Source organism: Bombus bifarius, unplaced genomic scaffold, assembly GCF_011952205.1.
Source record: "Bombus bifarius isolate JDL3187 unplaced genomic scaffold, Bbif_JDL3187 scf7180000008046, whole genome shotgun sequence".
Lineage (NCBI taxonomy): Eukaryota > Metazoa > Arthropoda > Insecta > Hymenoptera > Apidae > Bombus > Bombus bifarius.
Window position 1 is genome coordinate 123092 of NW_022884412.1, and position 25794 is coordinate 148885.

At 34.4% G+C, this 25794-nt stretch overlaps 7 protein-coding genes across 15 annotated transcripts; 4 read left to right on the forward strand and 3 right to left on the reverse strand.

Annotated features, from left to right (window-relative positions):
- Nucleotides 1-124: 124 nt before the first annotated feature.
- Nucleotides 125-1862, reverse strand: LOC117207782 (ribosome biogenesis protein TSR3 homolog). 2 transcript variants are annotated; one of them, XM_033448345.1, is made up of 5 exons: nucleotides 1747-1862; nucleotides 1150-1294; nucleotides 905-1074; nucleotides 441-828; nucleotides 125-351 (listed from the first exon to the last, which is right to left on the reverse strand). In XM_033448345.1, the coding sequence occupies exons 2-5, from the start codon at nucleotides 1271-1273 to the stop codon at nucleotides 197-199; spliced, it is 837 nt and encodes a 278-aa protein (XP_033304236.1). In that variant the 5' UTR covers nucleotides 1274-1294; nucleotides 1747-1862; the 3' UTR covers nucleotides 125-196. The 2 variants fall into 2 exon arrangements, with proteins under 2 accessions (XP_033304236.1, XP_033304235.1); XM_033448344.1 differs by lacking the exon at nucleotides 1747-1862 and having other exon boundaries at nucleotides 1150-1409.
- Nucleotides 1815-6136, forward strand: LOC117207777. Of its 2 annotated transcripts, XM_033448335.1 has the most exons (6): nucleotides 1828-1952; nucleotides 2147-2160; nucleotides 2491-2794; nucleotides 2874-3169; nucleotides 3952-4176; nucleotides 4237-6136. In XM_033448335.1, exons 2-6 carry the CDS (start codon nucleotides 2151-2153, stop codon nucleotides 5235-5237), a joined length of 1836 nt encoding a protein of 611 aa, XP_033304226.1. In that variant the 5' UTR covers nucleotides 1828-1952; nucleotides 2147-2150; the 3' UTR covers nucleotides 5238-6136. The 2 variants fall into 2 exon arrangements, with proteins under 2 accessions (XP_033304227.1, XP_033304226.1); XM_033448336.1 differs by lacking the exon at nucleotides 2147-2160 and having other exon boundaries at nucleotides 1815-1952.
- Nucleotides 6137-6646: 510 nt separating this feature from the next.
- Nucleotides 6647-9639, reverse strand: LOC117207783 (nucleolin-like). The gene is made up of 5 exons (XM_033448346.1): nucleotides 9409-9639; nucleotides 8267-8524; nucleotides 8023-8163; nucleotides 7807-7931; nucleotides 6647-7700 (listed from the first exon to the last, which is right to left on the reverse strand). The coding sequence occupies exons 1-5, from the start codon at nucleotides 9514-9516 to the stop codon at nucleotides 7682-7684; spliced, it is 651 nt and encodes a 216-aa protein (XP_033304237.1). The 5' UTR covers nucleotides 9517-9639; the 3' UTR covers nucleotides 6647-7681.
- Nucleotides 9640-10081: 442 nt separating this feature from the next.
- LOC117207778 (dipeptidase 1-like) lies at nucleotides 10082-13215 on the forward strand. 2 transcript variants are annotated; one of them, XM_033448338.1, is made up of 8 exons: nucleotides 10082-10264; nucleotides 10410-10651; nucleotides 11159-11330; nucleotides 11414-11851; nucleotides 12017-12275; nucleotides 12539-12623; nucleotides 12682-12757; nucleotides 12827-13215. In XM_033448338.1, the coding sequence occupies exons 2-8, from the start codon at nucleotides 10555-10557 to the stop codon at nucleotides 13059-13061; spliced, it is 1362 nt and encodes a 453-aa protein (XP_033304229.1). In that variant the 5' UTR covers nucleotides 10082-10264; nucleotides 10410-10554; the 3' UTR covers nucleotides 13062-13215. The 2 variants fall into 2 exon arrangements, with proteins under 2 accessions (XP_033304229.1, XP_033304228.1); XM_033448337.1 differs by having other exon boundaries at nucleotides 10083-10264; nucleotides 10525-10651.
- Nucleotides 13216-14459: 1244 nt separating this feature from the next.
- LOC117207776 (neprilysin-4-like) lies at nucleotides 14460-21149 on the forward strand. Of its 5 annotated transcripts, XM_033448332.1 has the most exons (18): nucleotides 14465-14995; nucleotides 15472-15563; nucleotides 15633-15683; nucleotides 17093-17163; nucleotides 17329-17507; nucleotides 17727-17972; nucleotides 18103-18308; nucleotides 18404-18580; nucleotides 18679-18777; nucleotides 18869-19013; nucleotides 19141-19355; nucleotides 19446-19622; nucleotides 19691-19853; nucleotides 19954-20002; nucleotides 20084-20151; nucleotides 20269-20411; nucleotides 20519-20683; nucleotides 20862-21149. In XM_033448332.1, exons 2-18 carry the CDS (start codon nucleotides 15546-15548, stop codon nucleotides 21036-21038), a joined length of 2349 nt encoding a protein of 782 aa, XP_033304223.1. In that variant the 5' UTR covers nucleotides 14465-14995; nucleotides 15472-15545; the 3' UTR covers nucleotides 21039-21149. The 5 variants fall into 5 exon arrangements, 4 of the variants coding, with proteins under 4 accessions (XP_033304223.1, XP_033304221.1, XP_033304225.1 ...); XM_033448330.1 differs by lacking the exon at nucleotides 15472-15563; XR_004487590.1 differs by lacking the exons at nucleotides 15472-15563; nucleotides 20862-21149 and having other exon boundaries at nucleotides 14460-14995; nucleotides 20228-20411; nucleotides 20519-20603.
- On the reverse strand, nucleotides 20698-22835 carry LOC117207781 (p21-activated protein kinase-interacting protein 1-like). 2 transcript variants are annotated; one of them, XM_033448343.1, is made up of 4 exons: nucleotides 22726-22834; nucleotides 22554-22652; nucleotides 22278-22440; nucleotides 20698-22175 (listed from the first exon to the last, which is right to left on the reverse strand). In XM_033448343.1, the coding sequence occupies exons 2-4, from the start codon at nucleotides 22629-22631 to the stop codon at nucleotides 21496-21498; spliced, it is 921 nt and encodes a 306-aa protein (XP_033304234.1). In that variant the 5' UTR covers nucleotides 22632-22652; nucleotides 22726-22834; the 3' UTR covers nucleotides 20698-21495. The 2 variants fall into 2 exon arrangements, with proteins under 2 accessions (XP_033304234.1, XP_033304233.1); XM_033448342.1 differs by having other exon boundaries at nucleotides 22554-22835.
- Nucleotides 22836-23574: 739 nt separating this feature from the next.
- Nucleotides 23575-25740, forward strand: LOC117207779 (mitochondrial enolase superfamily member 1-like). The gene is made up of 6 exons (XM_033448339.1): nucleotides 23575-23865; nucleotides 23977-24079; nucleotides 24169-24284; nucleotides 24397-24551; nucleotides 24662-25245; nucleotides 25320-25740. Exons 1-6 carry the CDS (start codon nucleotides 23785-23787, stop codon nucleotides 25616-25618), a joined length of 1338 nt encoding a protein of 445 aa, XP_033304230.1. The 5' UTR covers nucleotides 23575-23784; the 3' UTR covers nucleotides 25619-25740.
- The last annotated feature ends 54 nt before the right edge of the window (nucleotides 25741-25794 follow it).

Consider the following 25794-nt stretch of genomic DNA (forward strand, 5'->3'; position numbering starts at 1 on the left):
TTCATTTCGATTTGTCATCTCGTTTGATTTATTTTCTTTCTTTCCGTTACTTTTAGTAGTTACAAGGAATATATCGATTGGTTATTTTTTGTTAGCTATCTGCAAAGGTGAAATTTTACAAACGTGTGTCATAACCAATATGTTTTTATTATATAAAGAAAATACATATGTATATACAACTGTATTTGAGTCATTTTTATACTATTTTCGTGTCCTTTACTAGCTCGTCTATTTTGGAAATAATATTTACAGGTACAGTTTCTTCTTTCCCTTCCTCTTCTTTTTCCCCTACTTCTTCTTCTTCTTCTTCCTCTTCAGTTTCCGAATCGGTTGGTGGAAAATCTGACACAACTATTGAATAAACACAAATTATAAATACACATTAATAAGAAGTGATAGGTTAAGTGAAGGTTAATAATCAAAGAGATTACAAGAATTACCATGTCTGTTTAACTTTTCTTTCCTTGCATCTATGAGAAATTTTTCTTGGACAGATATAATTTCTTTTGCATTTGTACAAAGCGAATATTTCTTTAATAATTCGCCATTCAATTGTAAAAACGAGTGGCCCCAGGAGAATTTTCCAAGAAAAAAATTTGCTTCTTCGGGAAAACCTGTTATAATCAAAGTAGCAGCTATAGCTTCTACACAACTTAATTGACATGGTCTGCCATAATTTATCGGGTTCGCAGCAACTAGAAATGGTAAAAGACGAGGATTGGGAGTTTTCATTCTATTAAATGGAGTATCGTCCAAACGTGCCCAACTGCAGTCGACGACCGCACAACCATAATCTTGTATGATATCGCGATCTGTGGGACTCACACACTGCAACATGATATTCCAATTTCGAGTATTAGAAGTCAATTTATCTTCTATATTGCAACAAAGATATTTTTTATACCTTTTCACCAATTGGAGTAAGAACTAATCCTGAGAAACGAGCTCCTAACCTTAATATTTTTACTAAGCCATGTCTAACCAATTTTTTACCGGAACACTTTTTAGGGTCGCAGTGTTCGAGATCCCACATAGCGACGGGAAAAGGAAGGGACCATTCTTCTTCTTCTTTCTCTGGAAATTAAAATAGTCGGGTCTATCTCGGAGTTTCTTATGAATCTGTATATAACCAAACTACTTTATTCTAACCTGATACTTCATCTTCCTTATCCGACTTATCCCTTTCTTGACGATATTTTTCTTCTTTCCCAATTACATGTCGCGGTCGTCTTGTTAGTATTCGTTTTCTATTTTTCTTTCTATGAGATGACATTTACAAAACTTCAAAATATTTTCCAGTACAATAAATTGTGTAAATATATGTACACGCACGTCAAACTGATCTCCCTAATTCAAAGGTTACTTGTTATTTTGTCATTGTCACTCAATGTGTACATCTATAAGAAACTATATATACACATATGTACATATACATATGTATGAGAATATATGTGCACATGCGCGCAAACTAATTTGTTTTTACTCAAATAAATATTATACCATCTGAAAGTACTTGCTATAACATAATAATTTACTCAATACTGGTTGTTTTACTTGACATGTATATATTTCTTTTATAACATCGCTTACTTCATGTACCAATCTGTTTATACGCAGTGTTGCGATCGAATATTAATATACATAATATTTATGATTATAAATGTCAAATTAAATTTATATATAATACAATTGTTATTTAATAAAAGCATAAAAGCTAGATGTATGACAATTAGTTATATTTACTTACTTAAATGTTAAAATTTATAAAAGTACCACTGCATTAGACGGCCCTGAAACCCTGTTAGAGTGGTTAACAAGTGGCTGTTCTATTCTCAATCGCTCCGCGGGACACAAATCATTCAATGAATAGAGATTCTTCAAACATGTGTTTAAATACGATTTGATTAGAACAGAAATGTCTTCTTTATTCTTGTATTTCTCTTAAATTTAAGGTAAGTGTTGGTTTGTAATATTTTACACCTATAGGTTTTACAATTACTATCAATACGCATTATTAAAATTATTATTTCGCAATCATATACATATAAAAATAATGACTAGTTAATGCGTATCTGTGCAATCGAATATTTTCATTTTTTATATACTATTATTATATACTATTTATATACTGTTTACGCTGCTTAAAGGATATGGATCCAGGTACATATTGTCGAGGAAAATAAATCGTTTGTTATTTTATAACATTTTCGTGTGCATATACGCTGCATTTAAATATTTAAATTATCATTAACTATTAAAATTATCGTTTAAATCCTTTTAAAGAAACTGTTTTTAATATTTATTGTGCAACATATGGATGTCATTGAATTTTACACATATACAACAAACTTCTTGCATTTTACAGTGGCTAATATTAATTCAATTTACAGTTAATTCTATCATAAGTAAATTTATTTTAAATTTTATATTATGTCCATCATTGAATTTCTAATACTTTTATAATTTTATTATGTATCTATATTTTATAAGAAAACACAAGGAAAGAAACAATTGTAAAGGTAACGGATTGGTTACGTGGAATTTGGGAGATGAGACGTCAAACTGGGCCTGTTCAGCAATGGATAGATTCAATACCATCACCTATAAAGTCTAATTTTTCAATGAAAAATGATAATCAAGGAGAATCAAGCAGTAAGAAACCTAATATTTCATTGGCACTAACAGAGCCTAAGGACATTCCATATTCTATGAGAACAAAACAATTAACTATGACAGTGTCTGCACCTATTAATGTTCCTAATACAACATCAAATAATACAACAGGATTACATAGGTATAATAAAAGGCATAGTACAAGAAATGTATAATAAATTCAAAAACATTATACTTACAATTATATTTACTTCATACAGCTCATTGCCTCATAAATTGGTTCGGGATCCAAGCCTACAATCTGATAGTAGTCATTGTAGTAGTGTAGAAAGCTTGTTAGAGCTAAGAAAAGCAGATCCAGAAGCAATTTTGCTAGGTCTTGGATTTGGTGGTTGCTCGAGCAGTCCACAAGAAAATGGTTCCTTTTCTCGTATACCGAAAAGATTTCTTCAGCCATCGAAATTAAAAGGCATAGCTATTAATGATTTTATGAAGCAACAACAGGAAACTAGTGAATCCTTTGATTCTGTATCTCTCGGATATAGAGGTTTGACAGGTGAGCTGCTTATCAAAAACTGACACTTAATAGAAACATGTAATGGAATTAAGAGAAAAATAAATAGTAATTCAAAAGTTGTTGTATCTTAATGTGGGACAGTTTAAATAAATTTTATAGTTAAATTATTAATTATGTTAAAAATAAATTTGTGTTACACAAATAGTAATGTTATAGGAAGTGATGACACATTATCTGTGTCTAGACTTCATCCACATCGCAGACATTCTGGACCAATTAATTTTGTAAGTTTTGTGGCAGTTAGATTTTTTCTGAAATTTTCTTGATTCTTAAACAACTTTTGTTTAAAGCATTAAAAGAATTACTTTTCAGTACAAGCAAAATATTTGTCTTGATGTGTTTTAAACTATTTACATTTATGAGTGTGTTTAAAATATGTTTGTTTTTATCATATATAGCAAGGAAACAGAATTTGCATGAAATAGTTATATTACCATTGTGAAAATATCTAATGCCTGAAATAAGTATGTAATTGTTTTTGTATTATAGATGTGGTGTGATTATAATCATTTATTTAGTTTGCAGGGCATTTCTTAAATATGACAAATTGATCATCAAGTATTTAGACTGGTAGTATGTTTAATAAAGAAAAATAAAGTTGCATAGTTTTTATAATTTGCATACTGTGTTGTATTTTCATAAATTGTCATTGCTTCTTGTTTACAGCTACTTTTAGTATTGTACTATATTTATTTATTGTTAATGTATAATGATATTTAATTACTAAGGGATATGAAATCATTATTCTCCTTATGTGATAGGCTCACCGTATGTAGCGCCATCGGAAATTGTGCAAAAGATTATGCAGCGTTTACGAGAGCATGAGAGTCATGAACACGATCCATATGCAATGTATAATTCGTATGAACAATACAGTCCTCTACATTGTGGTGGTACACTTTCTGTGTTGTCTCCTGATAGCAGACAATTTTTGGAACGACCACGTTCAAAAAGCCCCGACATGCGTAATAAACGTATGATTATTGGTAAGAATTGTATTTTATATACGTTTTTTATTTGTAGTATTGAACATTGAACATTTTCAGGACAAAAGTCATTTGCATTTGGTCATGATGGTGATCTAATCGAAATTGATCCTTCTAACGAAAAAAGGTCGTTCGAAAGTATTCCAAGCAATGATTCTAACGCCGTAGAAAATTCAGAAGTATCTAATGATTTAGCTGATAATAATAATGAAGTATATGAGCAAACACCTATCCAGAAAAAAATATTACTAAAACGATTATTTTTTAACGACAGTACGGAACTTAATGACACCGATGTTTCTTTATCAGTAAAAGTTTTTGAAGAAAGCGAAGACCAGCAAAATGAAAATTTGAATAAAAATACTGACTACAAAGATGATATTTTTCCAAACACAGTTTCAGAAAATGTATCTGATATTCGAAGGGCCAGTGATGGATTTTATGATATGAAAGACGGAAAAATATCAATGGTAAATAAACGAAGACACAGCGATGGCTTTGTGCAAACTACTGAGCATGTTGACGATACTGTACTTGCTCGAAGGAGAAAAACTTTGAAGCGACAGTCTAGAATAAGCGATACAGATGCGGTAAACTATTGCAATGTAAATTTCAGCCAGTCTGATACAGCGCAATGCATGGGAATGAAATGTAACACGAATAAAAATGTACATGAAGTTTGTAACCAAGAAAGCGTTTCCACGAAATTTCCAAGATTAAAAAATGAAACTAAAAATTATGACGTAAATGAATGTGCAGAGAAGTTACTTGAAGGAATGTATAAATCAGCAGAAGATAGTTTAAGTAAAAATAAACAGGGAAATAAGAATGAATACTATGTTGAGGAAACCAAGCTTGTAGAACAAGTGTGTACAGATAAAGGCGAAAAAACAACCTGTTGCTGTCATTCTGGTACTAAAAAATATTGGAAGAAAATGGAGAAAATTATTCAAGAAAATAAAAATTTGGAAACTATGGTAACAAAGAGCAGGAGAGAAATGGCAGAAATTCGAGAAATGTTAAATAATGTGTTATCTGTACGATTAGAACCTGGTTTTTGACCTAAATTGATTTATGGATTTTATGAAAACATGTTTTCATATTCATTATGATGTTAGGATATCTAAAACTTTTGAAGCAATTTCAATTGTATATTTTCAAAAGTATTTTGCTCATCACTTAAAGTGATTCATGAAATTATTTCAGGTGATAAATATTATAATAGATATCAATGCAACAAGAATGCATTTTTGCTTATAGTAATTATATTTTATTCTGTTTTTAGTTTCAAATAAAGATGTAAATATTGTTATATAATTTAAAACTTTTATTACTTAGTAAATATGGATGAAATATCAATATTCATTATCTTATATATTTACAAATAACATATTGGTTCCATTACTATGAAATAGTTTTAATGTTTCGTTATGTTTGAAAATTATTGCTATTTTGTTATTATTTTTGTTACTATATTTAAATCATATTACAATTTTGCTTGATGCCGAGAGTTTAATTGTAATTTTATATTGATATATAAATCGTTTCTTTTTATCCTTGTTCAGTCATACATAATGTACGTGTATACATTCAAGTAGGATTGAAATGATTTTTATGACATTTAAGTCTTAATTAAATTTTAAAATTGTGCCAATCAAACACTACATATTCTTTAGTGAAAAAAAATTAAGATTCTAATCTCATATACTTTCGCAATAATAACGTGCTCTGAATATATTACCATAAAAAAGGAAAATAATAATGATTATATCAGTAATAGTAGCAGCCATAATAGTAGTGGTAATTGCAATAATAATAGCAACAATGACAAGAATAAAAACTCAAATTCAAAGCTTTTTGATAAACATATGCCACACACACAGACATATTTTTTCAAAGATATAAATTAGCTTCAAAATAATTTACAACTTATCACACAAGTTAGTACTATATCAGCGAATGTTTGGAAAAAAGAAAATTAGAAAAGAAGATAATTTCACTTTGCTTGAAGAACTTACAATCTTATGCTCTTAATTGAATAAATATTCGAATTTTCGTCTATTCAAGAATATATATATATGTATAGACGAAAGAAATAAACTTCTTCTTGAAATCTTTTTATAATAGAAAAAGTTATCGCGTATAATTATTTCTATAGAGTTATAATTTTATAAGTTCGTTAATTGTTTTTAATGCTCAAGTATTATAACATATACTTTTGTTATTGTAAGTTGCTCGTAATACGAACTAAACATAGTTTTATTGGGGCTCTTTGCTAACATTAACTACATTTCAACACATAGCCTTTGTAATTAAGTTAGACATAATTACAAAAATTATATTTACGTATTATTAATCAAAATATTTAAAGTACAAATTAAAATGGAAGTTACAACAGGACTTATTTATATACGTGTGTATATATAAATATAATATATATACACACATTTTTTCTTTATCTAATGTATCATTTAATGGTCTAAAATTTATTAAACTCATAACGGAAATTGTATTCCTTATTATGTGCCTACATTCCAATAAATTTAATGTATACAAATTATATAAACAGGGTAGGAGCTTTGTAGAAAATATGAAATGTACAAATAATATAGGAATATTGAATAAATATTTGACACGATTAATTTTTACTCTCTCTCTCTCTCTCGCGCTCTCTCTCTTTTTTCTTTCTTTTATATACGTAAAACATAATTTTTATCCATAAAGCTAGATCGAACATGACATACCACTGAACATGATTGATGACAGTACATATAATTAATTTCTTATTCACACTGTTGCCACTAACAGAAGTTCATCATACATATTATTTATAGCCATGAAATTTTCGAGGTGTAATTAAAGATAATTAAAAGCATTTATAATATGATTTTCCAATATGAATTTATACGGCAATAGGAACGTAAGACCACAACGGTAACTGACACTGATTTATTTTCTATATCTAAAGTTTTTTATTTCAACGACTAAACATAACACGAAATCTAGTTACTGAAGGTGTTCTTATAACTGGGACATTGAATTATTTAAAGTGCAACAGAGGATCGAATAAATTTTGCAATTAAAACTACGCCGAAATTTGTATATCAAGATTATCACCAATATTGTAAGCAATACAATAATATTTCGAAAGTAACATGCAGTCTAAACAAGAAATTTTAGACTTACGTCGAATTTATAAAATACGAAATATGAGTGGATATCATATTTTTTACGGAAACAAATAATGTTTGAAATTGAGACATACACAAACAGCTCATAAATTTGTCAATTATATGTAAAGCTACCCTTAGTAAAGAACTGAGATCCATGGTCCACTCAATCTTATTTTTAAACACGAATCTGCTAGGATATCATTTTGTAAACTGCATCCACGTATTTACGTAATATGTCTGTAATGTTGATGTGTACCTGTGATTGTAAATGTATTCTTCCTTAGCATACCTTAAAATGTATATAAACAAATATGATCAAACATGATCTATATTTAGTCTTCTTTTTCTTCTCTGAAAAAATAAGAAATAAAAGATCAGTTATTGCTATGCATTATTCTATAATTATAACAAAATAATAGTATAGAAGTACAAAAGAAAGTAGAAGGAAACTACATACTTTACAACTTCTTGTTGATGTTGATCAAGGTGAAGTTCAACAATGGTTTCTGTTCTACTTTGCACTTTGAAAGTTACTTGGGCTGCTAAGTATTTATCTTTGTTATTTACTGACCATCCAGAATACTATAAAATACATATAATACTTATTAGGCACAAAGGAAAAAGAGGTGGTGTTGATTTCATAATGGAATTAATAATTATGTTAATAATCTACCGTCGATGTGCTTTTATATAACGTTTTCCCATCTTCTTTGAATGGTAAAAACTTTTGAAGTAATGCCTTCCCATCTATCCTCCACAATGTTGGATCCGTATTTCCACCAATGTCAGCTTTTGCCACAACGAATGCACCAGACTAGGATAACCAATACAAACAACATTGTATTCTCATTAGGCAAGTAGACAAATGTATAGAATTTTATAAACTAACGGTAAAATAAATAATAAATATAACTAACGGTAAAATCTTTTGGTGTTTCTCCTGACGATTCATTGAAGCTATTATCATCGGAGTCTTCTTCATCTTCATCTTCCTTTTCATCTTCTTCTTTCTTAGACCGCCTTTTTCTTTTAGGTTTCTTTCCTGTATCCGAATCAGATTCGTCATCCTCTTCATCGTCATCTTCCTCATCCTCTTCTTCTTCTTCATCTTCTTCTTCTTCTGAGTGTTGCCGTTTTTTAGCAGCTTCCCTTTGTGGCCTCTTTTTAGCACCACTCTAAATATTAAAATTATAAAATATAAAAATAAAGTATCTTTTGTACATTAAATGTTCAATTTTTATTGTTATTTGAAATAATTTTTCTCGTGATAATATAAATATACAAACAATTATATAATGATATATAACAGAAATGAATAACAATTATTCCATTATAAGAGAGAAAGTGGTTAAATAATGAAAGGCGTAGATAGTAGAGTTGCATTGTTTTGAAAAATGTATATAGCGCCCGGCGCCACCGACCGGCCGGCGATGATAACTCGCCAACTGTAATAGCATTTCCAAGAATAACTGATCTTCTAAGCATATAATGAAAAGTAGGGTTTAATTATAAGTTTCTCGCTGATAATAAATATTAAGAATCATTTCATGATAAAATGTACTTTTTGCGAGACATTTCATTAGCAGTAATAGATTTGGTAAAGTACGGTATATCGTGTAGCGTGTTTGACACAGCAACGACACATCACTACTATATATATATACATAACTAAATCGACTTGTGTTTTCTCGTTATCTATTCAGGAGAATTGATTGATTAAAAATGATCATTTTTTCTGACAATAACGGAAGGTATCAGATTAGGAGGATATTAAATAAGGCGCAAGCATTAGAAATGATAAGTTGAATGTTATATCTAGAAACATTTGCGTCTCTTGTTCTTACTTGGATGAAAAATATAATGTATTAAAGTAAGAGCAACTAGCCGACTGACAGAAGTTTATTTACGAATAACTAAGCACAAATAAACGTTTTAACATATGAAGAAATTGGCAGAAAGCATAAGAGAAAAGCGAGAAAGTAGGGTTAGTTAAAAAACAGTTACAAATTTGATTGCGATAACAGCAAAGAAGAAGAAAGTATTAGTAGCGTGGGCTTACTTCAGCTCCGGCTTCAGGAGTCCACTCTTCTTCAGAGGCTCCTTCTACTTCTTCCGGATCATCTGCGGAATATTCATCCTCGTCTGATACGTCCTTCGTTTTCTTCATGTTGCTTTTTCGCGAAATGTTTGCAAATTTTCCCAATGGGGCTCACCGAACAAGAGAAAAACTTCACGAGACCACGTACAAGATAGACCAGAACACGATCACGATTTGTCGCAAACAATATGGCGGTATATAGCGGTCGGAACTGACATTTACGCATATCCTCCTGCGCAGCCTGGAAGCGACGCGTGCTTTGTAATTTCCTGCGCGTCCATAGAACCGCCAGACACGGAATTTTTTAGGTAACCATTTTAATGATTTACACAATTTTTCTATTATACTTGCAGATTGCGGTAATACAAAGTAAAAGGTGGCATTGTGGAAAAGAAGTAAAAAATAAGAGAAAATATTTGAGAGAAAGGATGATGAGAAACAGAAGAAACGAATACATACGATTCACAATGATTTAAAAGTATGTCTAGTCACGTAAATAGTTAATTTAGTTGTAATATAATTAAGCAGTTATGTAGTTGTTTTTAATGCCGATTATTTTTTAATAGCATGTATTGTGTGAATTCGTCTAAATTCAAAATGTTTTTCGAGTCGGATCGATATGAGAGTTGGCGCATGCGTTAATATTTTAGAGCATAGGACGCTCCCTATGATATTTACGGAGGGAAGAACTCAATGTACAGAGGGAACAAGCAATCGTGGGAAGAAAATAAAGATGTTTGAGCTGTATGGTATGAATAAAGATGGTATGGTTTATCGGTCACCACCACCGAGAAGAAAAGAAGTTGATATATTAGAGGTAATTAGGTAAAATAGTCTAATTCTAATTTGCTTAGTTATTTGCTAAGTGTTATTATATTCATTAGTGATGGTTTTTCAATCGATATATTTAAGGCTGCTAATTTGTATAGAATAATGTGTATGTCTTTTCATCAAATATATAGGTTGGGTCGTTGACCGAATTTTATTGACACAATGGTGAACTACTTCGAACGGTGACTAGGTTGATTGTTCGTTTTTGATAAGTAAAGTGATATTTGCTTGCAACTTACTTTGCAGACTTGCTTACAATTATCGTCTCCCGAGTTAATGAGAAAACTGCCAAACGGTGATGCGGTACACCATACAAAGGATTCAGTTGTTTCTACCTCTTTCGATAAGAATAAAGATCTACCAAGGGAAAACAGTAAGTGTGAACGACAAATTTTTGTATACCGTTAATCGTAGGAATAGAGGCGAGGATTTTACGGATGGAATAAAGTGGTTTAGAAAACAGTTGGGACAGCTTATGTCTGCTGTGGTGATAGATAGTTAACTACTTCAGTTTCTTTTGTAATTTCGCACGTCAGTGAGTTTATTTAATGCTGCGTAACCGTGTAACTTCTCTAGCGATGAAACAATGGTAGGGCAGAATCGTAAAAGTGGTTAATTTTTGCTCGAATTTCACAGAGATCGGAATTCGATATGGTTTTCATTTTTTCCACGTATTGGCGATGTTATCGCGACGATAAAATCGCGTTGTCCAAAACGCGTTAATAAGAGTCATCCATTTATTCGTCACTGTGGTCGGCAGATAGGAAGAAAGATAATTGCACAATAGAAAGTTATTTCGTTTTTATTTATATTTCGTCCGCATTCGTCGAGAATGAAATAATGACATAACCGAAAGATGTGTGCATGGTATGATACACAGGACGGAACGTGTTAAGGAAATGGATAGTGATGATTGGTTTCTTTTTCCTTGGATGCGCTTTGGTCGCAGGCGTTGGATTACCTTTAGCTTTGGAACTACGAAGCTCGCATTTATTGGAAGCTAGACTTCAAGTTGTAAGACGAATGCTGTCAGAAGTACCTTTGATCGATGGGTAAGAAAGTATCTTGTAAAAAAGCTTTTGATCCAAGCAGTATAAGAGTTTGTGAATTCAAGCGATCATTATTTCTGATTCAGGCACAATGATTTCGCATGGAATCTGCGAAAACATCGGGGAAACACAAAGTTGAAAGACTTTCCTTTCGACGAGAACTTGTCGCGAAACATAAGTTGGGGCTCTCAGTGGCAAACCGATTTGGTGCGGTTACGACAAGGTATCGTGGGCGGGCAATTCTGGTCCGTTTATGTTCCGTGCGAAGCACAATTTCTTGACGCGGTGCAACTCACCCTGGAACAGATAGACGTAGTACGTAGGCTAACTTCAAGGTATCCAAAGAAAATAAGAATGGTAACGAGTAGCAAAGAGCTTGAAAAAGCGCACAAGGATGACGTGATTGGGAGTTTGGTAGGAATTGAAGGTGGTCACAGTATTGGGACATCCATGGCTGTGCTAAGAAGTTTTCATCAACTGGGAGCTCGCTATATGACCCTGACACATAAATGCAATACTCCATGGTAAGTTTACATTTCTCATTCTCGCATTCTACGTCAAGTCGGCATCTCTATTTTGATATACGAATAATACAAATAGGATAAGAGAAGTATCAATCGTATCAATCAATGTGTGTCAGCGTTCGTATACATAAGCAGATGATGATAAGCCGTTGTAATTGTTCGCAGGGCTGATTCGTGTTCGGTAGAAGATTCAAATTCGGATGCGCGATTGGATTTTCACAGCGATGGATTATCGGTATTCGGCAGAGCGGTAGTAAAAGAATTGAATCGATTAGGAATGCTTGTAGATTTGTCTCATGTTTCGGTAAGGACCATGAGACATGCACTGGCGATGAGTAAAGCACCAGTGATATTCTCTCATAGCGCGGCCAGAGCTCTCTGTAATTCGTCCAGCAACGTTCCAGACGACATACTCCGTAATTTGGTGAGAAAAGAACGTCGAACGAAACAATTTTTCCACTGGAGCCTTAATTTCTATTTTATATTTTCTCTTATATTATTTTATTTACTTATCTTTCTTATTATACTTATCTTATATTATTCGTGTACGTGTATGTACAATTTATGATTATTCCTTGTCTTATTTTCCATCAATAGCATTAATTGTTTGTGTTAATCGATGACTCGTACACATACGTGAAAAAAAACAAGAACGTTAGCGTTATCGTGTTTTTTCTCTTGTTTCAGTCGGTGAATGGAGGTCTGGTTATGGTAAGCTTTGACAGCGCGCATTTGAGCTGCGGCGATAAAGCTTCTATGTATGACGTGATAGGTACGCCTGCATCGAATTCTATTTGAGAAATGTTAAAAAATGTTACTTGTCTTTACAGCTCACATCAATCATATCAGACGAATAGCTGGCGTTAACCACGTGGGTCTTGGAGCCGGTTACGATGGTATATCGAAGTGAGTACAAACGATCAGCAGCTTATTTTAAAATAAAATGTCGATAAATAAGCTTTCATATATCTTTAGTCCGCCGATTGAACTGCCAGACGTTTCTGGTTATCCTTTGCTACTGGCTGAATTGACCAGAGATAGAAGATGGTCAGCTTTGGACATCAAGAAATTGGTGGGCGGAAATTTATTAAGAGTGTTGAAAGAAGTGGAAAATCATGCGACAATCATGTCCCATCAATCTCCAGCGGAAGAATTGATTCCTCAGGAGTTGATAGAGGATACTGCATACTGTAGATATCAGGACGCCTAGAAACGATTCGATATACAACGTTCCTACGGCATCGGTAATCGTTTATCTTCGATCTTTCAGAACGTCGAACCGTGTGCTCCTTATCATTTCCTCTCTTTGTACCTGGATTACTCCGTTTTACATTTTTTAATAAAGTAGCCACGGATCGTACGAATGTTCGTTTCCTCTCTATTCCTTGCTTTTCGTTAATTAGCCTACCATCTTAACATAGTATCATATATACAGTATAGCTATAACTCGTGATATTATCGTGTTAGAACTAATATATTTTACTACAGTGAAAGAGTAACGGCCGGCCCGTTTAAACGTAGTGCAATGAATAGAAAATAAATTATAATTAATTGTGATCGTTTCGTAATCGACTCGGTCGCTTGTGATAAACGTCGCGACAAAACGTGTGTAGAATCAACGGTTGTTCCCGCATGTATATAAGTATACATATTTTTCGTACGAATAGCGTCGAGATTTACTCGACGTAATATGATAATTACGTCGCACAATTACAAAGTTCGCGATAGGCGATAGGCGCGACACTCCGATAGATCTTCCGTGCAGTCGACGTGGTTATAATTAATCAGTCTTTCTGCGAATTTAACATGCCATGTGGCTACACATGGACGGCTGTCGGTACACATTAAAGCGGTGTATTATTTACTTTTGAGATTGAAAGTAGGAATTGTTTCCTTCGAACGTAGGAGAAGAAGATAGAGAAGAGGCAAAAATGAAAAACAACCAACAATGATTGATTACACGTGACGTGTTTGTCGGGTAAATCGAAAAGATCGAGATAAATCGTAATTGGATCGAAACCTTGTTGCGAACGAGGGAGAGAGAGAGAGAGAGAAAACAACCAAAAGAAGAGAAGGCGAGAATGAAGGAGATAGTAGCAAAAGAGACGAAAAATGACAAGGTGGTAACACGATTGATAGGAACAAAGTATTCGTGCTGTAGTTTTACGACGGATATCAATTACTAACTATCGATCGCAGACTATCAACTATCAATTGTCGACTATTGACAGCAAGCGAGTTTTCTTGGTTTTTCAAAACACTCGAGGTCATATAGAAGCGCGAAATCAATACGCTGTTACGCATTGATCCCACAACTACAGAAATGTACTCGTTCACGTAATACTCCAGCTGCTAGAGTTCAGCAGAATCAAGCTTAGTATTTGTTTAAAAAGTCAGAAAAAATGATTTTTCCACGCAAATGACACTGAATCGAAATAATTTATAAGTAAAATATGTCTCAAGATATAGTTAAGTAAAAACACGAGCCACTGCGATTCTCAACTCTCGTACAGAGCACAACGAATATATCGTAGCAGAAATTATACATCTCATGCAGAGTTTTTGAAATCGATCTCTTGTCGATTTTTTGATGCATTTAGCCCACTGTGGAAGTCTGCGTTCGAATGATCGATCATGGCTCGATTCAAAGTGGAAAAAATCCATTCCTAGACAACATGGTTTCGTCGCGCGGAAGTGGTAGGGGAGTCGAAGAGTATACTCGCTGGTTCGTACGCCGAAAGCTCAGTTTAGTTTAATAGCGGTTTCGAGCAGCATTCTTCTCCGAGCTTCGAATTTTGGAATGTCCGAATATTGAATAAAATTCGCAATCGTCGAAGCGTCGAAACCGGGATCGAAACACAATCAAACGTAAGGAAAAGAAAGAAGAACGAGGACCAATGGCTGTTGGGCGAATTTTTCAATTGACTGAATTTCATATACCATAGGAAATTGGTTTATTGTGTATGCGTTTCTTTGGTCACTCGCTCTCCAACAGTTTTCACTATTTTTATTTTCTCCTTCGATTCCAATCTCGTGTGATCGCTTATGAATTAACGAAGATACCCGCAGCAAGGAAACATAGAGAACGTATTAAGGCTTGATATTCGTATGCAAAACGGAAACGGGAAAAGAAACAAAATCGAGGTGAGTCTTTTGCGATCGTACGCTGTTTTAGAAGCACATTAAGTACATAGTTCGATCGACGAACACAAGTTCGAAGAAACCAGACAAGAAATAGCCTACGCAATGAACTCGAGATCATAGATCATGAATATGATTGTGATCGTAAAATTTTTTTTTTTTTTGTAAACACCTATTCGGTCATTTCCCTTTCTCTACTACGACTTACGCACTCAACTTCAATTTTCAAGTTCGATGAACTGTGTATACCACAGATGAAAGCGAAGGTTTCCGTAAAAATAGCCATGGCTTATTTCTAATCAGGGAGAGCAATATATACACTTGTCATATTGCGAAACGCGCATAAATCTCTCCCCATTCGTCCTCTTCTCTAGTTTCCTCTTTTTCTACGATTTTCAACACGATCGCCGCTTTTTCACAAATGAACGTTCGAGTCCAAGTACATGTTTGGTGTGTAATATTCGGTGTAATATTTCCAGACAAACGACAAAACGTGGAAAAATGTATCGGATACGATTATATCGTGATGCACGATCAATCTCGATAACCCCGGATGGGTACCCGTAACATTGTATAATATATATATATATGGTACGTTTGTCACCAGACGATCCTATTATTCGATCGTTCTTCGTTTCAGATAAATCCGATCGGCAAAGGAGAAATAGACTGGCGAACGATGAAATACAAGGTAAGGCAATAAATTTCAGCAAACTTAGGATTCTTCGTCATTAGCATCGTAGCAGTTACGTTCTCTCGTGTTATTGAGAAATTTGAGAAGAAACATCTGTGTATCTTCCAACATTTATATATTATCGTACATGTATTTACTATACATTATAATTGCAAGCGACATCATCGTTCGTCTTCGACCGAATAGCCGAATACTGAAAAACTGGAAAAGCGCCTTATCGCGACGCATGGTTTTTCCTTAATTACGTCGTTAGTTGCATAAATAATTCGATAAGCGAATAAGGAAATCTAAGTAGAACGCTTGATCGAGACAAGCGTCGCGATGCGTCCATTTATTTAGAAGGAAATATCACGATACGGCGATTATGTTCGCATCGTTACTCGACACTCGTACCGTCTCTTTTAAGTAGCACAAACGAAAAAATCCTCGGATCAGCGCAAGAATGAGAAATCAAACGTGAAATTCGAATAAACGCGCAAGGTCCCCTTGCAAGATTAAAGTCGCGATCGAATTTTCATCTACGTAATTGCACATCCAAGCGATTAGATTTTCTCTGGAAGGTCATAGTTGCATTAAACCAACTACTTTACATGTGTTTCTGCTATCTTGTAGTGTACATCTAGACATTCATTCTATCCGTAGTACACATAAGTCGACTGAGAATACAACTATCTGTTTGCTGTTTAATTATCTGCTATGCTACTTTGTATTGCGTCTTTTTTTAATTAGTTTCTCCAACATCGTACGCTTGTATGTACATCTTTCTCATCAATTAGTAATTTTTCAAACGTTAATAGCGTTTCAATTGAATCGAATTTATTAACTTTTTCTTGGCAATCGCGTCATCCGTTTGTTTCATACCAATCTGATCACACGTGGTAATACTATTCTTTCTTTTCAATTTCTTTTTTCATAGCTTTCGTTTTCCAAATAGAGCATTCAATTTGACAATCGTCGTTTTCGACAATTCAGTTGCGTGCAACGAATCGGAACACAAGAAGAGAGAGCATGCCTCTACAGCGGCTTAGATTTGTTCTTGTAGTACGTGACACAGCCGATCGGATTAGACGGATTGCACGACCTGTTCGAGTTTATTTACGTTGCCAATGCATCGTCGACGAAAACCAATTAAAATTCATTCGCTGCGCCGATTGGATCTCGCAAGAGTAGAATAAACAACTGCTTAACTTTTAAACATTAAAAAGGTATCGGCCACGATACCATCTACGCGTAACTGTTCCGTGTCCTTAACCACTCTACGAATGGAAGAAGAACTATCGTTGTCGGATCTCTGTCACGAATGTAGAGTAAAAACGGCAAAAATAATGTCAAAGTAATTTCAGTGATTCTGGAGCGAGGTAAAAGAGCATCGATCCTCGCCACTATTATTATTTTCGTTTTTATAGGTAAACGATCCGGACGCAAACGACGAAAGGAATGGCGCGATTGAGATGAAACAAAAATCGATATTCTCGTGGTAATTAGCAAATTACAATTAACTACGGAAGATCAAATTTGAAATCTTAAGATACGCGTTTTTTATTTCGATCGAATTAGAAAATACGTTTATTCGATATTTCGATGAAATCAAGAATGTGGAATCACATGTTGTCGACGTTTTACCTAATTTTGATTCGAACAGGCAATATCGGCCGAGGAACGAAAAGGAATTGGACAAAAATAGATGGAAATTGATCATAATCGTTGGTATATTAACGGTAATCGTGGTTGCGTTGCTACTAACGCTGGCCTTGCAGACGGTTATTTTCCGCAAGGAAGTCTACGATGAGATGTGCCAGAGCGAGGAATGCGTGAGGACAGGTACCGTAAAATCAAGGTTTCCTCTGTTCCTTTTCTATACTTTTCCCTATCCCCACCCGAGTTAGCCTGGCGATGTAATCGAAACACAGAAATATCCCATTTCAATTTCAATTATCCTTATATAAGAAAAATAACAATTTATGCTTGCGTCGATCCTACGTTTATTCGCGATGAGCAACTACTACATTGACGCGAAACAAAAGTTGTTGGACGTTCCAGCCGCCAGGATAATAGAGGCGATGAACAGATCTGTAGATCCTTGTCGAGATTTCTACAAATTCGCCTGCGGCGGTTGGATTTCGAAGAATCCTATACCGCAGAGTCAAACATCCTGGGATCAATTGAGTCTTCTGAAGGAACGACTGCTGAAGGATCTAAGGATATTGCTCGAAGAATCGGACGATGGAAACGATTTGAGATCGGTCAAGTTGGCTAGAACTCTGTACAGGACTTGTATGAATTTAAGTAAGAATAACCGATTTAACCTAATTCGAAATAACTAACAGAAGGAACATCGATAAACGTAAAACGAGGGAACGCACGGAACTGGAATTGTCAGACACGCGTAAAATAATACGAGTTATCGTCGTTTTAGCGAGCGTCGAAGCTCTGGGGTTGAAACCCGTCTATGAAACGTTCAACAAGCTCGGATTACCAAAAGATCCACCTTTACAAAACGAAACTTTACCTTTTGATCTTCCCGGTATTGTCGGGAGGATACAGAGAGTTCTAGGTTTGAATATATTTCTAAATTTTTATATTAGCGAGGATATACGAGACACGACGAAAAATATGATGATGGTAAGTGTAACAGGTAGAGCAATTCGTTTGACTAAATTCTACAACCATACGACGATTTCAATTTCGGCTTCGTCAACTAATTCGGACAGTTTTAGATAGAACAAACGTCACCAGGATTTAGCGAGCGCTATTTGCTCGATTCTTCACGATTTCAATCGGAATTAATGGAATATAAGAAGTATATAGAAAGCATGATCGAACTGGCTGGCGCAGGGAATAGAAGCAGCGAATTTGCCAACGAAATCTTAAACTTTAGCACGAATATCGCGCGCGTTAGTATTCACCGAGGCTTATTGCGTTATTAAAATTATATTCCATCGAGCGCATATTCCGAGCGAGTAAATTTACCAATTGTTTTACATTTGTTCAGATCATGGCGACTGCAGAACAAAGACGCAACGTAAATCATCTTATTTACGATGTAACTATCAATGAATTTCAACAGATGACAGATTTGCACGTACAACAGGTGACTGAATTGAAGCTGGAAAAGCTTATGAACGATATTAAAGAGAAAGAGAGAGAGAGAAAGAGAGAGACTTTTAATCAACCCGTTTCAGTGGAACTGGACCAGATATTTGGAAGCGGTGTTCGACGATACAAACGTGACAATAAATACTGAATCGGAGCGTGTGATCGTAATGGATCTGCAGTATTTACAGAAACTACCTAAACTGTTAGCGACTACTCCATCCGCCACGATAGGTAAATACATACATATATACTATATACATACATATATCAACCATTTTACTGCGAAACTTTACACGTCGCCACTTATCATTTGGATCGTATCAAGCGTTATCGATAATCAACTGTTGAAATGTTTTAGCGCGATTCGTATGGTGGAACGTCTATTCGGCTATTGCTCCATTAACGTCACAGCGATTTCGTGATCTTGGTTTCAAATTCTCGCAGAAAGTTTTCGGTTTGAAAGAAGAGACATCGAGATGGAAAATTTGTACTGGAAATGTAAACGTAAATTTTGGTATGGCTCTCAGTTATATTTACGCACGAAAACACTTTGACGATAATGCTCGACAAAAGGTTCGTACGACATGATCTTCTTTTATTTAGCGATCGCTATATGTACAATTACGATAAGTATGTAGAGAGAAACAAATAGACGGTTTTCAGACTCTAGAAATGTTGCTCGACATTAAGGCAGCATTTGAACAAATGGTTGCCGAACTAGATTGGATGGATGCTGAGACAAGAGCTCGGGCACATAGAAAGCTGCACGCGATAAGACCGTTCGTAGGAATTCCAGACTGGATTACTAATTCAACAAAATTGGATAAATTTTACGAGGGGGTGAGGTGCCTTAGCTTGTATCTCGGTCAGTGCGAAATCTGGAAATCCAAGATGAAATTTTGTTGCAGAAAAATGTTGTGCCTGGGCGATTGTTCGATACATTTTTGATGCTAACTGACGCAACAGTCAAGAAAAATTTAAATAGTTTGCGTGAGAAACCGGACAAAAATCGATGGATATCGACTGGAACGACAGTAAATGCGTTTTATAGCGCGATATTAAACTCAGTCAGTAAGTATTTGAATATTATATGGATATCATATTTTATAAATATTATTTTATCATTTCGTGTTCCTGTTGCGATCTAATGCCTCACTTTTCTCACACATAGCATTTCCAGCTGGTATTTTGCATCCTCCGTTTTACGGCAATGGTTTACAGTACGTATAGATCATTGATAATCAACGAATGAATTAAACAAATTTTAAATACGAAATTGAAATACCAAACATATTCCGCAGGTCTATCAATTACGGTGCCATGGGCGCAATCATGGGTCATGAACTAACTCATGGATTCGATGATCAAGGTAGTATATCGATGTCGATGCACTGTATCAATATGTATCGTAATAAATTGCAGAAAATTAAGTAAACTTCGTATAGATCAAATACAATTTCTACGAGCCGATCTGTTTATATGCAAGGTCGTAGATATGACGAAAACGGGAATCTTCAGCAGTGGTGGAGCAACGAAACGTTACAACGTTATCATGAGAAAGTTGAGTGTATAATCAAACAGTACGGTAACTACCATCTGCCAGAGCTAGGCAATAATAATAACTTCACGGTGAGTATTACCGTCCTTTTAACCCTAATGCAAATTAAGCCAAGGTGAAGATGGCGTGTGTAAGTCTTTGATCTGTAATTCAACAAAGCGTACGATACTCTGTCTAGGTAAATGGCGTGAATACACAGGGAGAGAATATAGCTGATAACGGTGGTATACGAGAGGCCTACAAAGCGTATCAACGATTTCGAACAAGAAATACTAATCGACTAGCTCTACCTGGCCTCGCTAATTATAGCCAAGAACAATTATTTTTTATAGGTTTCGCACAAGTAAGTAGTCGCCATTGATAAGAAATAATACAACTTTTATTGAAAAATCGTGATAATTCCTAAACCGAAGATATCGTAGAACATGTAAAATAAATGAATTCATGAGAAACATGTACATATTTACAATATATGTATACGCTGCCGATATGAATATATACACTTCCATACATTTTCGTAGGTCTGGTGCGGTAGTTATACGAATGGAGCGCTAAAATCTAAATTGATACAAGGAGTTCATGCACCAAATCATTTCAGAGTCATCGGAACTTTATCGAATAACGCGGATTTTGCGAAAGCATGGAATTGTCCGGTTGAAAGTCCCATGAATCCGTCTCGCAAATGTATTCTTTGGTAATTATTTATAATTACACAGCACGCACGTATCCGAACATTACTGAACATACGAGATTATGTTATTCTTTAAAAAGAACATTGTATAATATTCATAGTAAAATTACATAAACAGAAAATCGTGTACTTGAACTTATTCCCAGGACGAAAAAATTAACAAACGACAATGTCAAAATAGAATATCAGTGAAGTGAATTCAGAAACATTATATTGGAATAACGTCCATAAAAGTGGATGTTGTTCTCTAATAGAAAATATCGCCTCTTATAGTATATTTAACTTAACACTAAACCTACCGCTGCTGGTCAAATTGACCGTTTTCAAACATCTACACAAATTTAAGTGTCTTTAAACGCTATCATATCGCTTCATAATTTCTGACTTTTCATAAACACTTTGACCGGACACGGTAGGAATAGCCATACACGAAGTGTCGGTAGGTTTAGTGCTAAAAACTAATTCTAACACAACAGTGCAAGAGATAAACAGGTAATTCTAACATCGCAATTAACTTTTTGTAACATATCCAATCTACGTCTGCGATACCTCCATAGTTTAATTTCCCCATTACTCGAAGCTGTAACTAATAAATTATCTTTAAAAGCCATACATTTCACTCGTTTATCATGTGCAACTACTTCTACAATTTCCACAGATTTTTCAAGATCATAAAACTTGATTTGACCATTTTCTAAACCAGCGGCAATTAAATCATCATTCAAAAATTCTACGCAAATAATTTTTGAGTCGAATTTTATTTCATTATCGATCCCCGCTGATTTTACAGAATATACATCTATTCTCTGATTTACAGCTAATAAATACTTTTCGCCATTAGGACTCCATTTAAGAATGTTTACATTTCTACCATCTGATCTCAATCTTGGGACTAGATTTGTGGCATATGCTTGTCTTCCTTTAACTAGATTCCAAGTTCGCAGAATTCCATCTGCTCCAGTAGACAGTGCTATTTTTCCTGTTGGGTGAATAGCCAAAGTATTAACAGCTGAACCTTTATGCGATTTTTGCCAATGTTTTTCTGTTTGCCAATTTCCACATCGAATTGCAGCTATAGTTCCATCGCTACTGCACGAAAACAGATGAGATCCATCAGGGGTAAACGCAATGCAATTGACGGTATCTGCATAAACACATAAAAATATATAAAACTTATCGAAATAGATGATTTCATCCCCCATTTTAACATGACATGCGAATAACGATCGTATATGATCACACCTACCATTATGGTGCATTAATCTACCAAATTCTACTCTGTTATGTAAATCGTATAAATAAACAGAATCATCAGCTCCACCAGATGCTAAAATATTTTTGTTACTCGCAACGCTACGTATGCTACTGACATGGCTATGTGTTGCGAAACTTTTTACCATGTTGTATTCCTGAAAGTTCATCAAATTTATCAGTAAAATGTGAAATTATATTCAACTGAAGTAAGTTCCATGCACCGAACATAACCTAAAATATAACAACGGAAAGGAACTTGTTTACTTACGTTATCAGTATTACTTATTTTATAACCGAGTAAATACTGTTCGTATGTCCCTACGATTATTTCGAATAGATCCGGCATGTTGAAATTCAATTTCTGTTGCTGATGATAACAAAATTGTAGTTGTAATTGCAGTTGTAGGTAATATGAAAGAGGAAATGAGAGTATAACTCACATTATAATCTGGTTGTTCCCGGATTAGTACTGCACCATGCTGCTAAATGCTGAAGATAGCACGCGCTAGCATATACAAGATCCTATAAAATTACAGGTATTATGAATTGGTGTAGGCCTGTGGCTCCCTCCAGCGTGGATATCTTGTATAATAATAAGGTAAACTCTAGCGCGGCGAATTTAACTGTAGAGCAGCGTAGACGAGGCAACGAATACGTTAAGCGCCAAGCCTGTTTTGCCTTCCTTTTTATTTAGCGCGCGATGTCCTATTTCACCAATATGCTGGCGGCCGGAGATCTGTGTAAGGTTGCGATAAGACAATAGAGAGACAGATGTTTTCAATCGTTTATGTAAAATATAACAACAAATATATAACATGGAAATAAATTTCGATGAATTTTTGATACCATTTCGTGATCACATAATATTTAGGCAATATTTAAAACAAAGGTGTCACAAATATGGTATTAAATTAATAAATAAATTAATTAATTAAGTCGTGCTGTGGATCTGGGTACATGTATGCTTTTCGCGTATATGCAGGGAAACGATTAGAAAAAGAAAATACGACTAATGTTATAATGTCTTTTTGTAGAGATATATTCAATAAGGAACACAAAAGGACACACACGTTGTGTTGGATTCCGGATGGTGGAAATTAGACAACACGCGTTGAAAAGTTAGAAGTTTTATTTGTAACGAGTAACTGCACGATAGTACCGACTGCAGAATATTTATTTTAACATTATATATATTATATCATAACATTCTGTGATACCTGCAAAGAACAATCGTTTTTCTGTACATCGTGTTTTAATAATATTCATAATTTCAAAATTTCTTATTTGTAATTCCACTTCTTTTTTTCTTTTGTACGTATCGAATTTATCAGAGATTATGTTTACGTAATGCATATGATAAAAGAGATGTAATATCTGACGGAATCCATATTGTCCTACTGATATTCAGGGAAACGTTGCATGAAACTATTTCATTAGAAACACCGCGGTAACCCATTGTTTAAAAAAAATTGAAAATTCAGACGATCTTCACATAAGCGATGGAGATTGTGATAACAGAAGTGGAAGTGAAAGATGTAAGGTTCCCAACATCGTTATTAGCTGACGGAAGTGATGCTATGGTACGTGGTATATGCTTTAATCTACCTTTCGATGGAATGTTGCGCGTATTTCGCATTTCATGTTAAAATTTAATTTGTAAGCCCTGGTTGTAATATAATATTCAATTACAGCACACTGATCCTGATTATTCTTGCGCGTACGTTGTGATCAAGACTAACAAAGGAATCGAAGGATATGGATTAACATTTACTTTGGGTAGAGGCACAGAAATTGGTACAGATATTTATTTATCTTCTAAAACGACTAATTATTGTTTATGGAGTAAAATGATATTATCAAACTTTTCTTTGAAATGTTCATAGTCGTACAAGCTTGCAAATCAATGTCGTATTTAGTGAAAGGACAAAATGTCAATGAAATTTTTACACACTTTGGATCTTTTTGGAGAAAACTAACGAGCGAATCGCAATTAAGATGGGTAACGTATTACAAATACGTGATCACATAAGAGAGTTACTATTACATGTGGGAAATATAGAGGCACGCTAGGAAATTCAATGTGTTTAATATAAATGTATGAAATGTAATAGATCGGACCAGAAAAAGGCGTTATTCACCTCGCTACGGCTGCTATAATAAATGCATTGTGGGATCTGTGGGCTAGAATAGAAAATAAACCTGTTTGGAAATTACTTACGGATTTGTCCCCTGAACAATTAGTCTCTACGATTGATTTCAGATACATGTAAGTTGCATACATGTGCATTTTACGAAATGAGAACAGCTTTGAAACGAAGAAATCACTATATTGTTATTGAAAACTGAAACGAATTTTTATGACATTCTCTTCTATAGTACCGATGTTATTACGAAAGAAGAAGCAGTGAAATTACTGAAAGAGAATCAAAAAGGAAAAGAAGAACGCGAAGAAATGCTACGAAAAAATGGATACCCGGCGTACACAACGCAAGTGGGATGGCTTGGATATAACGATGCTAAAGTTAAAGAGCTTTGTAATAAATTTTTAGCTCTTGGCTTTACATCTTTCAAGGTAAAAGTTGGTCAAAATATAACAGACGACGTAAGAAGATGCCGATTGGTACGCGACGCGATAGGACACGAAAATAAATTGATGCTAGATGCTAATCAAATATGGGATATCAACGAGTCGATTGAGTGGATGAAACAATTGGTAAAATTCAAACCAATTTGGATTGAAGAACCAACGTCTCCTGATGATATATTAGGACATGCGAAAATCGCAAACGAATTAAGACCGTATGGCATCGGTGTCGCCACCGGTGAAATGTGCGCTAATCGCGTGATGTTTAAGCAATTATTACAAGCGAGAGCGATCGATTATTGTCAAATTGATTCGGCTAGAATAGGAGGAATCAATGAAATATTAGCTGTTTATTTGATGGCAAAAAAGATGGGTGGTAGGTTGCATAAATAATAACTACTTTCTGAAGATACTAGGTTGACCATTTTATCATAATTTTTATTATGTTAGTTCCAGTGTGTCCACATGCTGGAGGTGTAGGTTTATGCGAAATGGTTCAGCATCTCCAGATGTGGGATTTTATATGTTTGAGTGCATCTACCGAAAACCGTGTGATAGAATACGTCGATCAACAACACGAGCACTTTGAACATCCTGTATGTGTTCAAAATGCTTCATATATGCCACCCATGAGTCCAGGCTATTCAACCAAACTTAATGAAGAATGTATTAAGAACTATTCATATCCAAATGGGGCAAAATGGAAGGACATGTACGAACAGGGGCTTTTCTACAAATCATTGAATTAGAATAAATACAAAAATTGATGTCAACTTAAATGTGTATAGTAAGCTATATTTTAATATAAATGAATTGAAATGGGCATCAGCACTTTAAATACTTAATAAAATAAACTGATTTATTATTCTTACATTGTTTTGATTCAATATTATTTCAAGGTTTTATTTTTTATTTAATGATCATG

Excerpts from the sequence above, each read along its gene's own strand:
- LOC117207782 (XM_033448345.1), bottom strand. The coding sequence starts at position 1,273 with ATGTCATCTCATAGAAAGAAAAATAGAAAACGAATACTAACAAGACGA. Across the intron at positions 1,075-1,149 it reads TAAGGAAGATGAAGTATCAG|AGAAAGAAGAAGAAGAATGG; the intron begins GTTAGAATAAAG and ends TTTAATTTCCAG. Across the intron at positions 829-904 it reads TTACTCCAATTGGTGAAAAG|TGTGTGAGTCCCACAGATCG; the intron begins GTATAAAAAATA and ends ATCATGTTGCAG.
- LOC117207776 (XM_033448330.1), top strand. The coding sequence starts at position 14,960 with ATGCAAAACGGAAACGGGAAAAGAAACAAAATCGAG. Across the intron at positions 14,996-15,632 it reads GGAAAAGAAACAAAATCGAG|ATAAATCCGATCGGCAAAGG; the intron begins GTGAGTCTTTTG and ends TCTTCGTTTCAG. Across the intron at positions 18,778-18,868 it reads CAGATTTGCACGTACAACAG|TGGAACTGGACCAGATATTT; the intron begins GTGACTGAATTG and ends AACCCGTTTCAG.
- LOC117207783 (XM_033448346.1), bottom strand. The coding sequence starts at position 9,516 with ATGAAGAAAACGAAGGACGTATCAGACGAGGATGAATATTCCGCAGAT. Across the intron at positions 8,525-9,408 it reads CTCCTGAAGCCGGAGCTGAA|AGTGGTGCTAAAAAGAGGCC; the intron begins GTAAGCCCACGC and ends TTTAATATTTAG. Across the intron at positions 8,164-8,266 it reads AAACACCAAAAGATTTTACC|TCTGGTGCATTCGTTGTGGC; the intron begins GTTAGTTATATT and ends TGGTTATCCTAG.
- LOC117207777 (XM_033448335.1), top strand. Across the intron at positions 2,795-2,873 it reads AATACAACAGGATTACATAG|CTCATTGCCTCATAAATTGG; the intron begins GTATAATAAAAG and ends TACTTCATACAG. Across the intron at positions 4,177-4,236 it reads TAATAAACGTATGATTATTG|GACAAAAGTCATTTGCATTT; the intron begins GTAAGAATTGTA and ends GAACATTTTCAG.
- LOC117207781 (XM_033448342.1), bottom strand. The coding sequence starts at position 22,631 with ATGCCGGATCTATTCGAAATAATCGTAGGGACATACGAACAGTATTTA. Across the intron at positions 22,441-22,553 it reads AAATAAGTAATACTGATAAC|GAATACAACATGGTAAAAAG; the intron begins GTAAGTAAACAA and ends ATGAACTTTCAG. Across the intron at positions 22,176-22,277 it reads TAGATTAATGCACCATAATG|ATACCGTCAATTGCATTGCG; the intron begins GTAGGTGTGATC and ends GTGTTTATGCAG.
- LOC117207779 (XM_033448339.1), top strand. The coding sequence starts at position 23,785 with ATGGAGATTGTGATAACAGAAGTGGAAGTGAAAGATGTAAGGTTCCCA. Across the intron at positions 24,285-24,396 it reads GCGAATCGCAATTAAGATGG|ATCGGACCAGAAAAAGGCGT; the intron begins GTAACGTATTAC and ends GAAATGTAATAG. Across the intron at positions 24,552-24,661 it reads ACGATTGATTTCAGATACAT|TACCGATGTTATTACGAAAG; the intron begins GTAAGTTGCATA and ends TCTCTTCTATAG.
- LOC117207778 (XM_033448337.1), top strand. The coding sequence starts at position 10,115 with ATGATATTTACGGAGGGAAGAACTCAATGTACAGAGGGAACAAGCAAT. Across the intron at positions 10,265-10,524 it reads AAGAAGTTGATATATTAGAG|ACTTGCTTACAATTATCGTC; the intron begins GTAATTAGGTAA and ends CTTACTTTGCAG. Across the intron at positions 12,758-12,826 it reads GGTTACGATGGTATATCGAA|TCCGCCGATTGAACTGCCAG; the intron begins GTGAGTACAAAC and ends ATATATCTTTAG.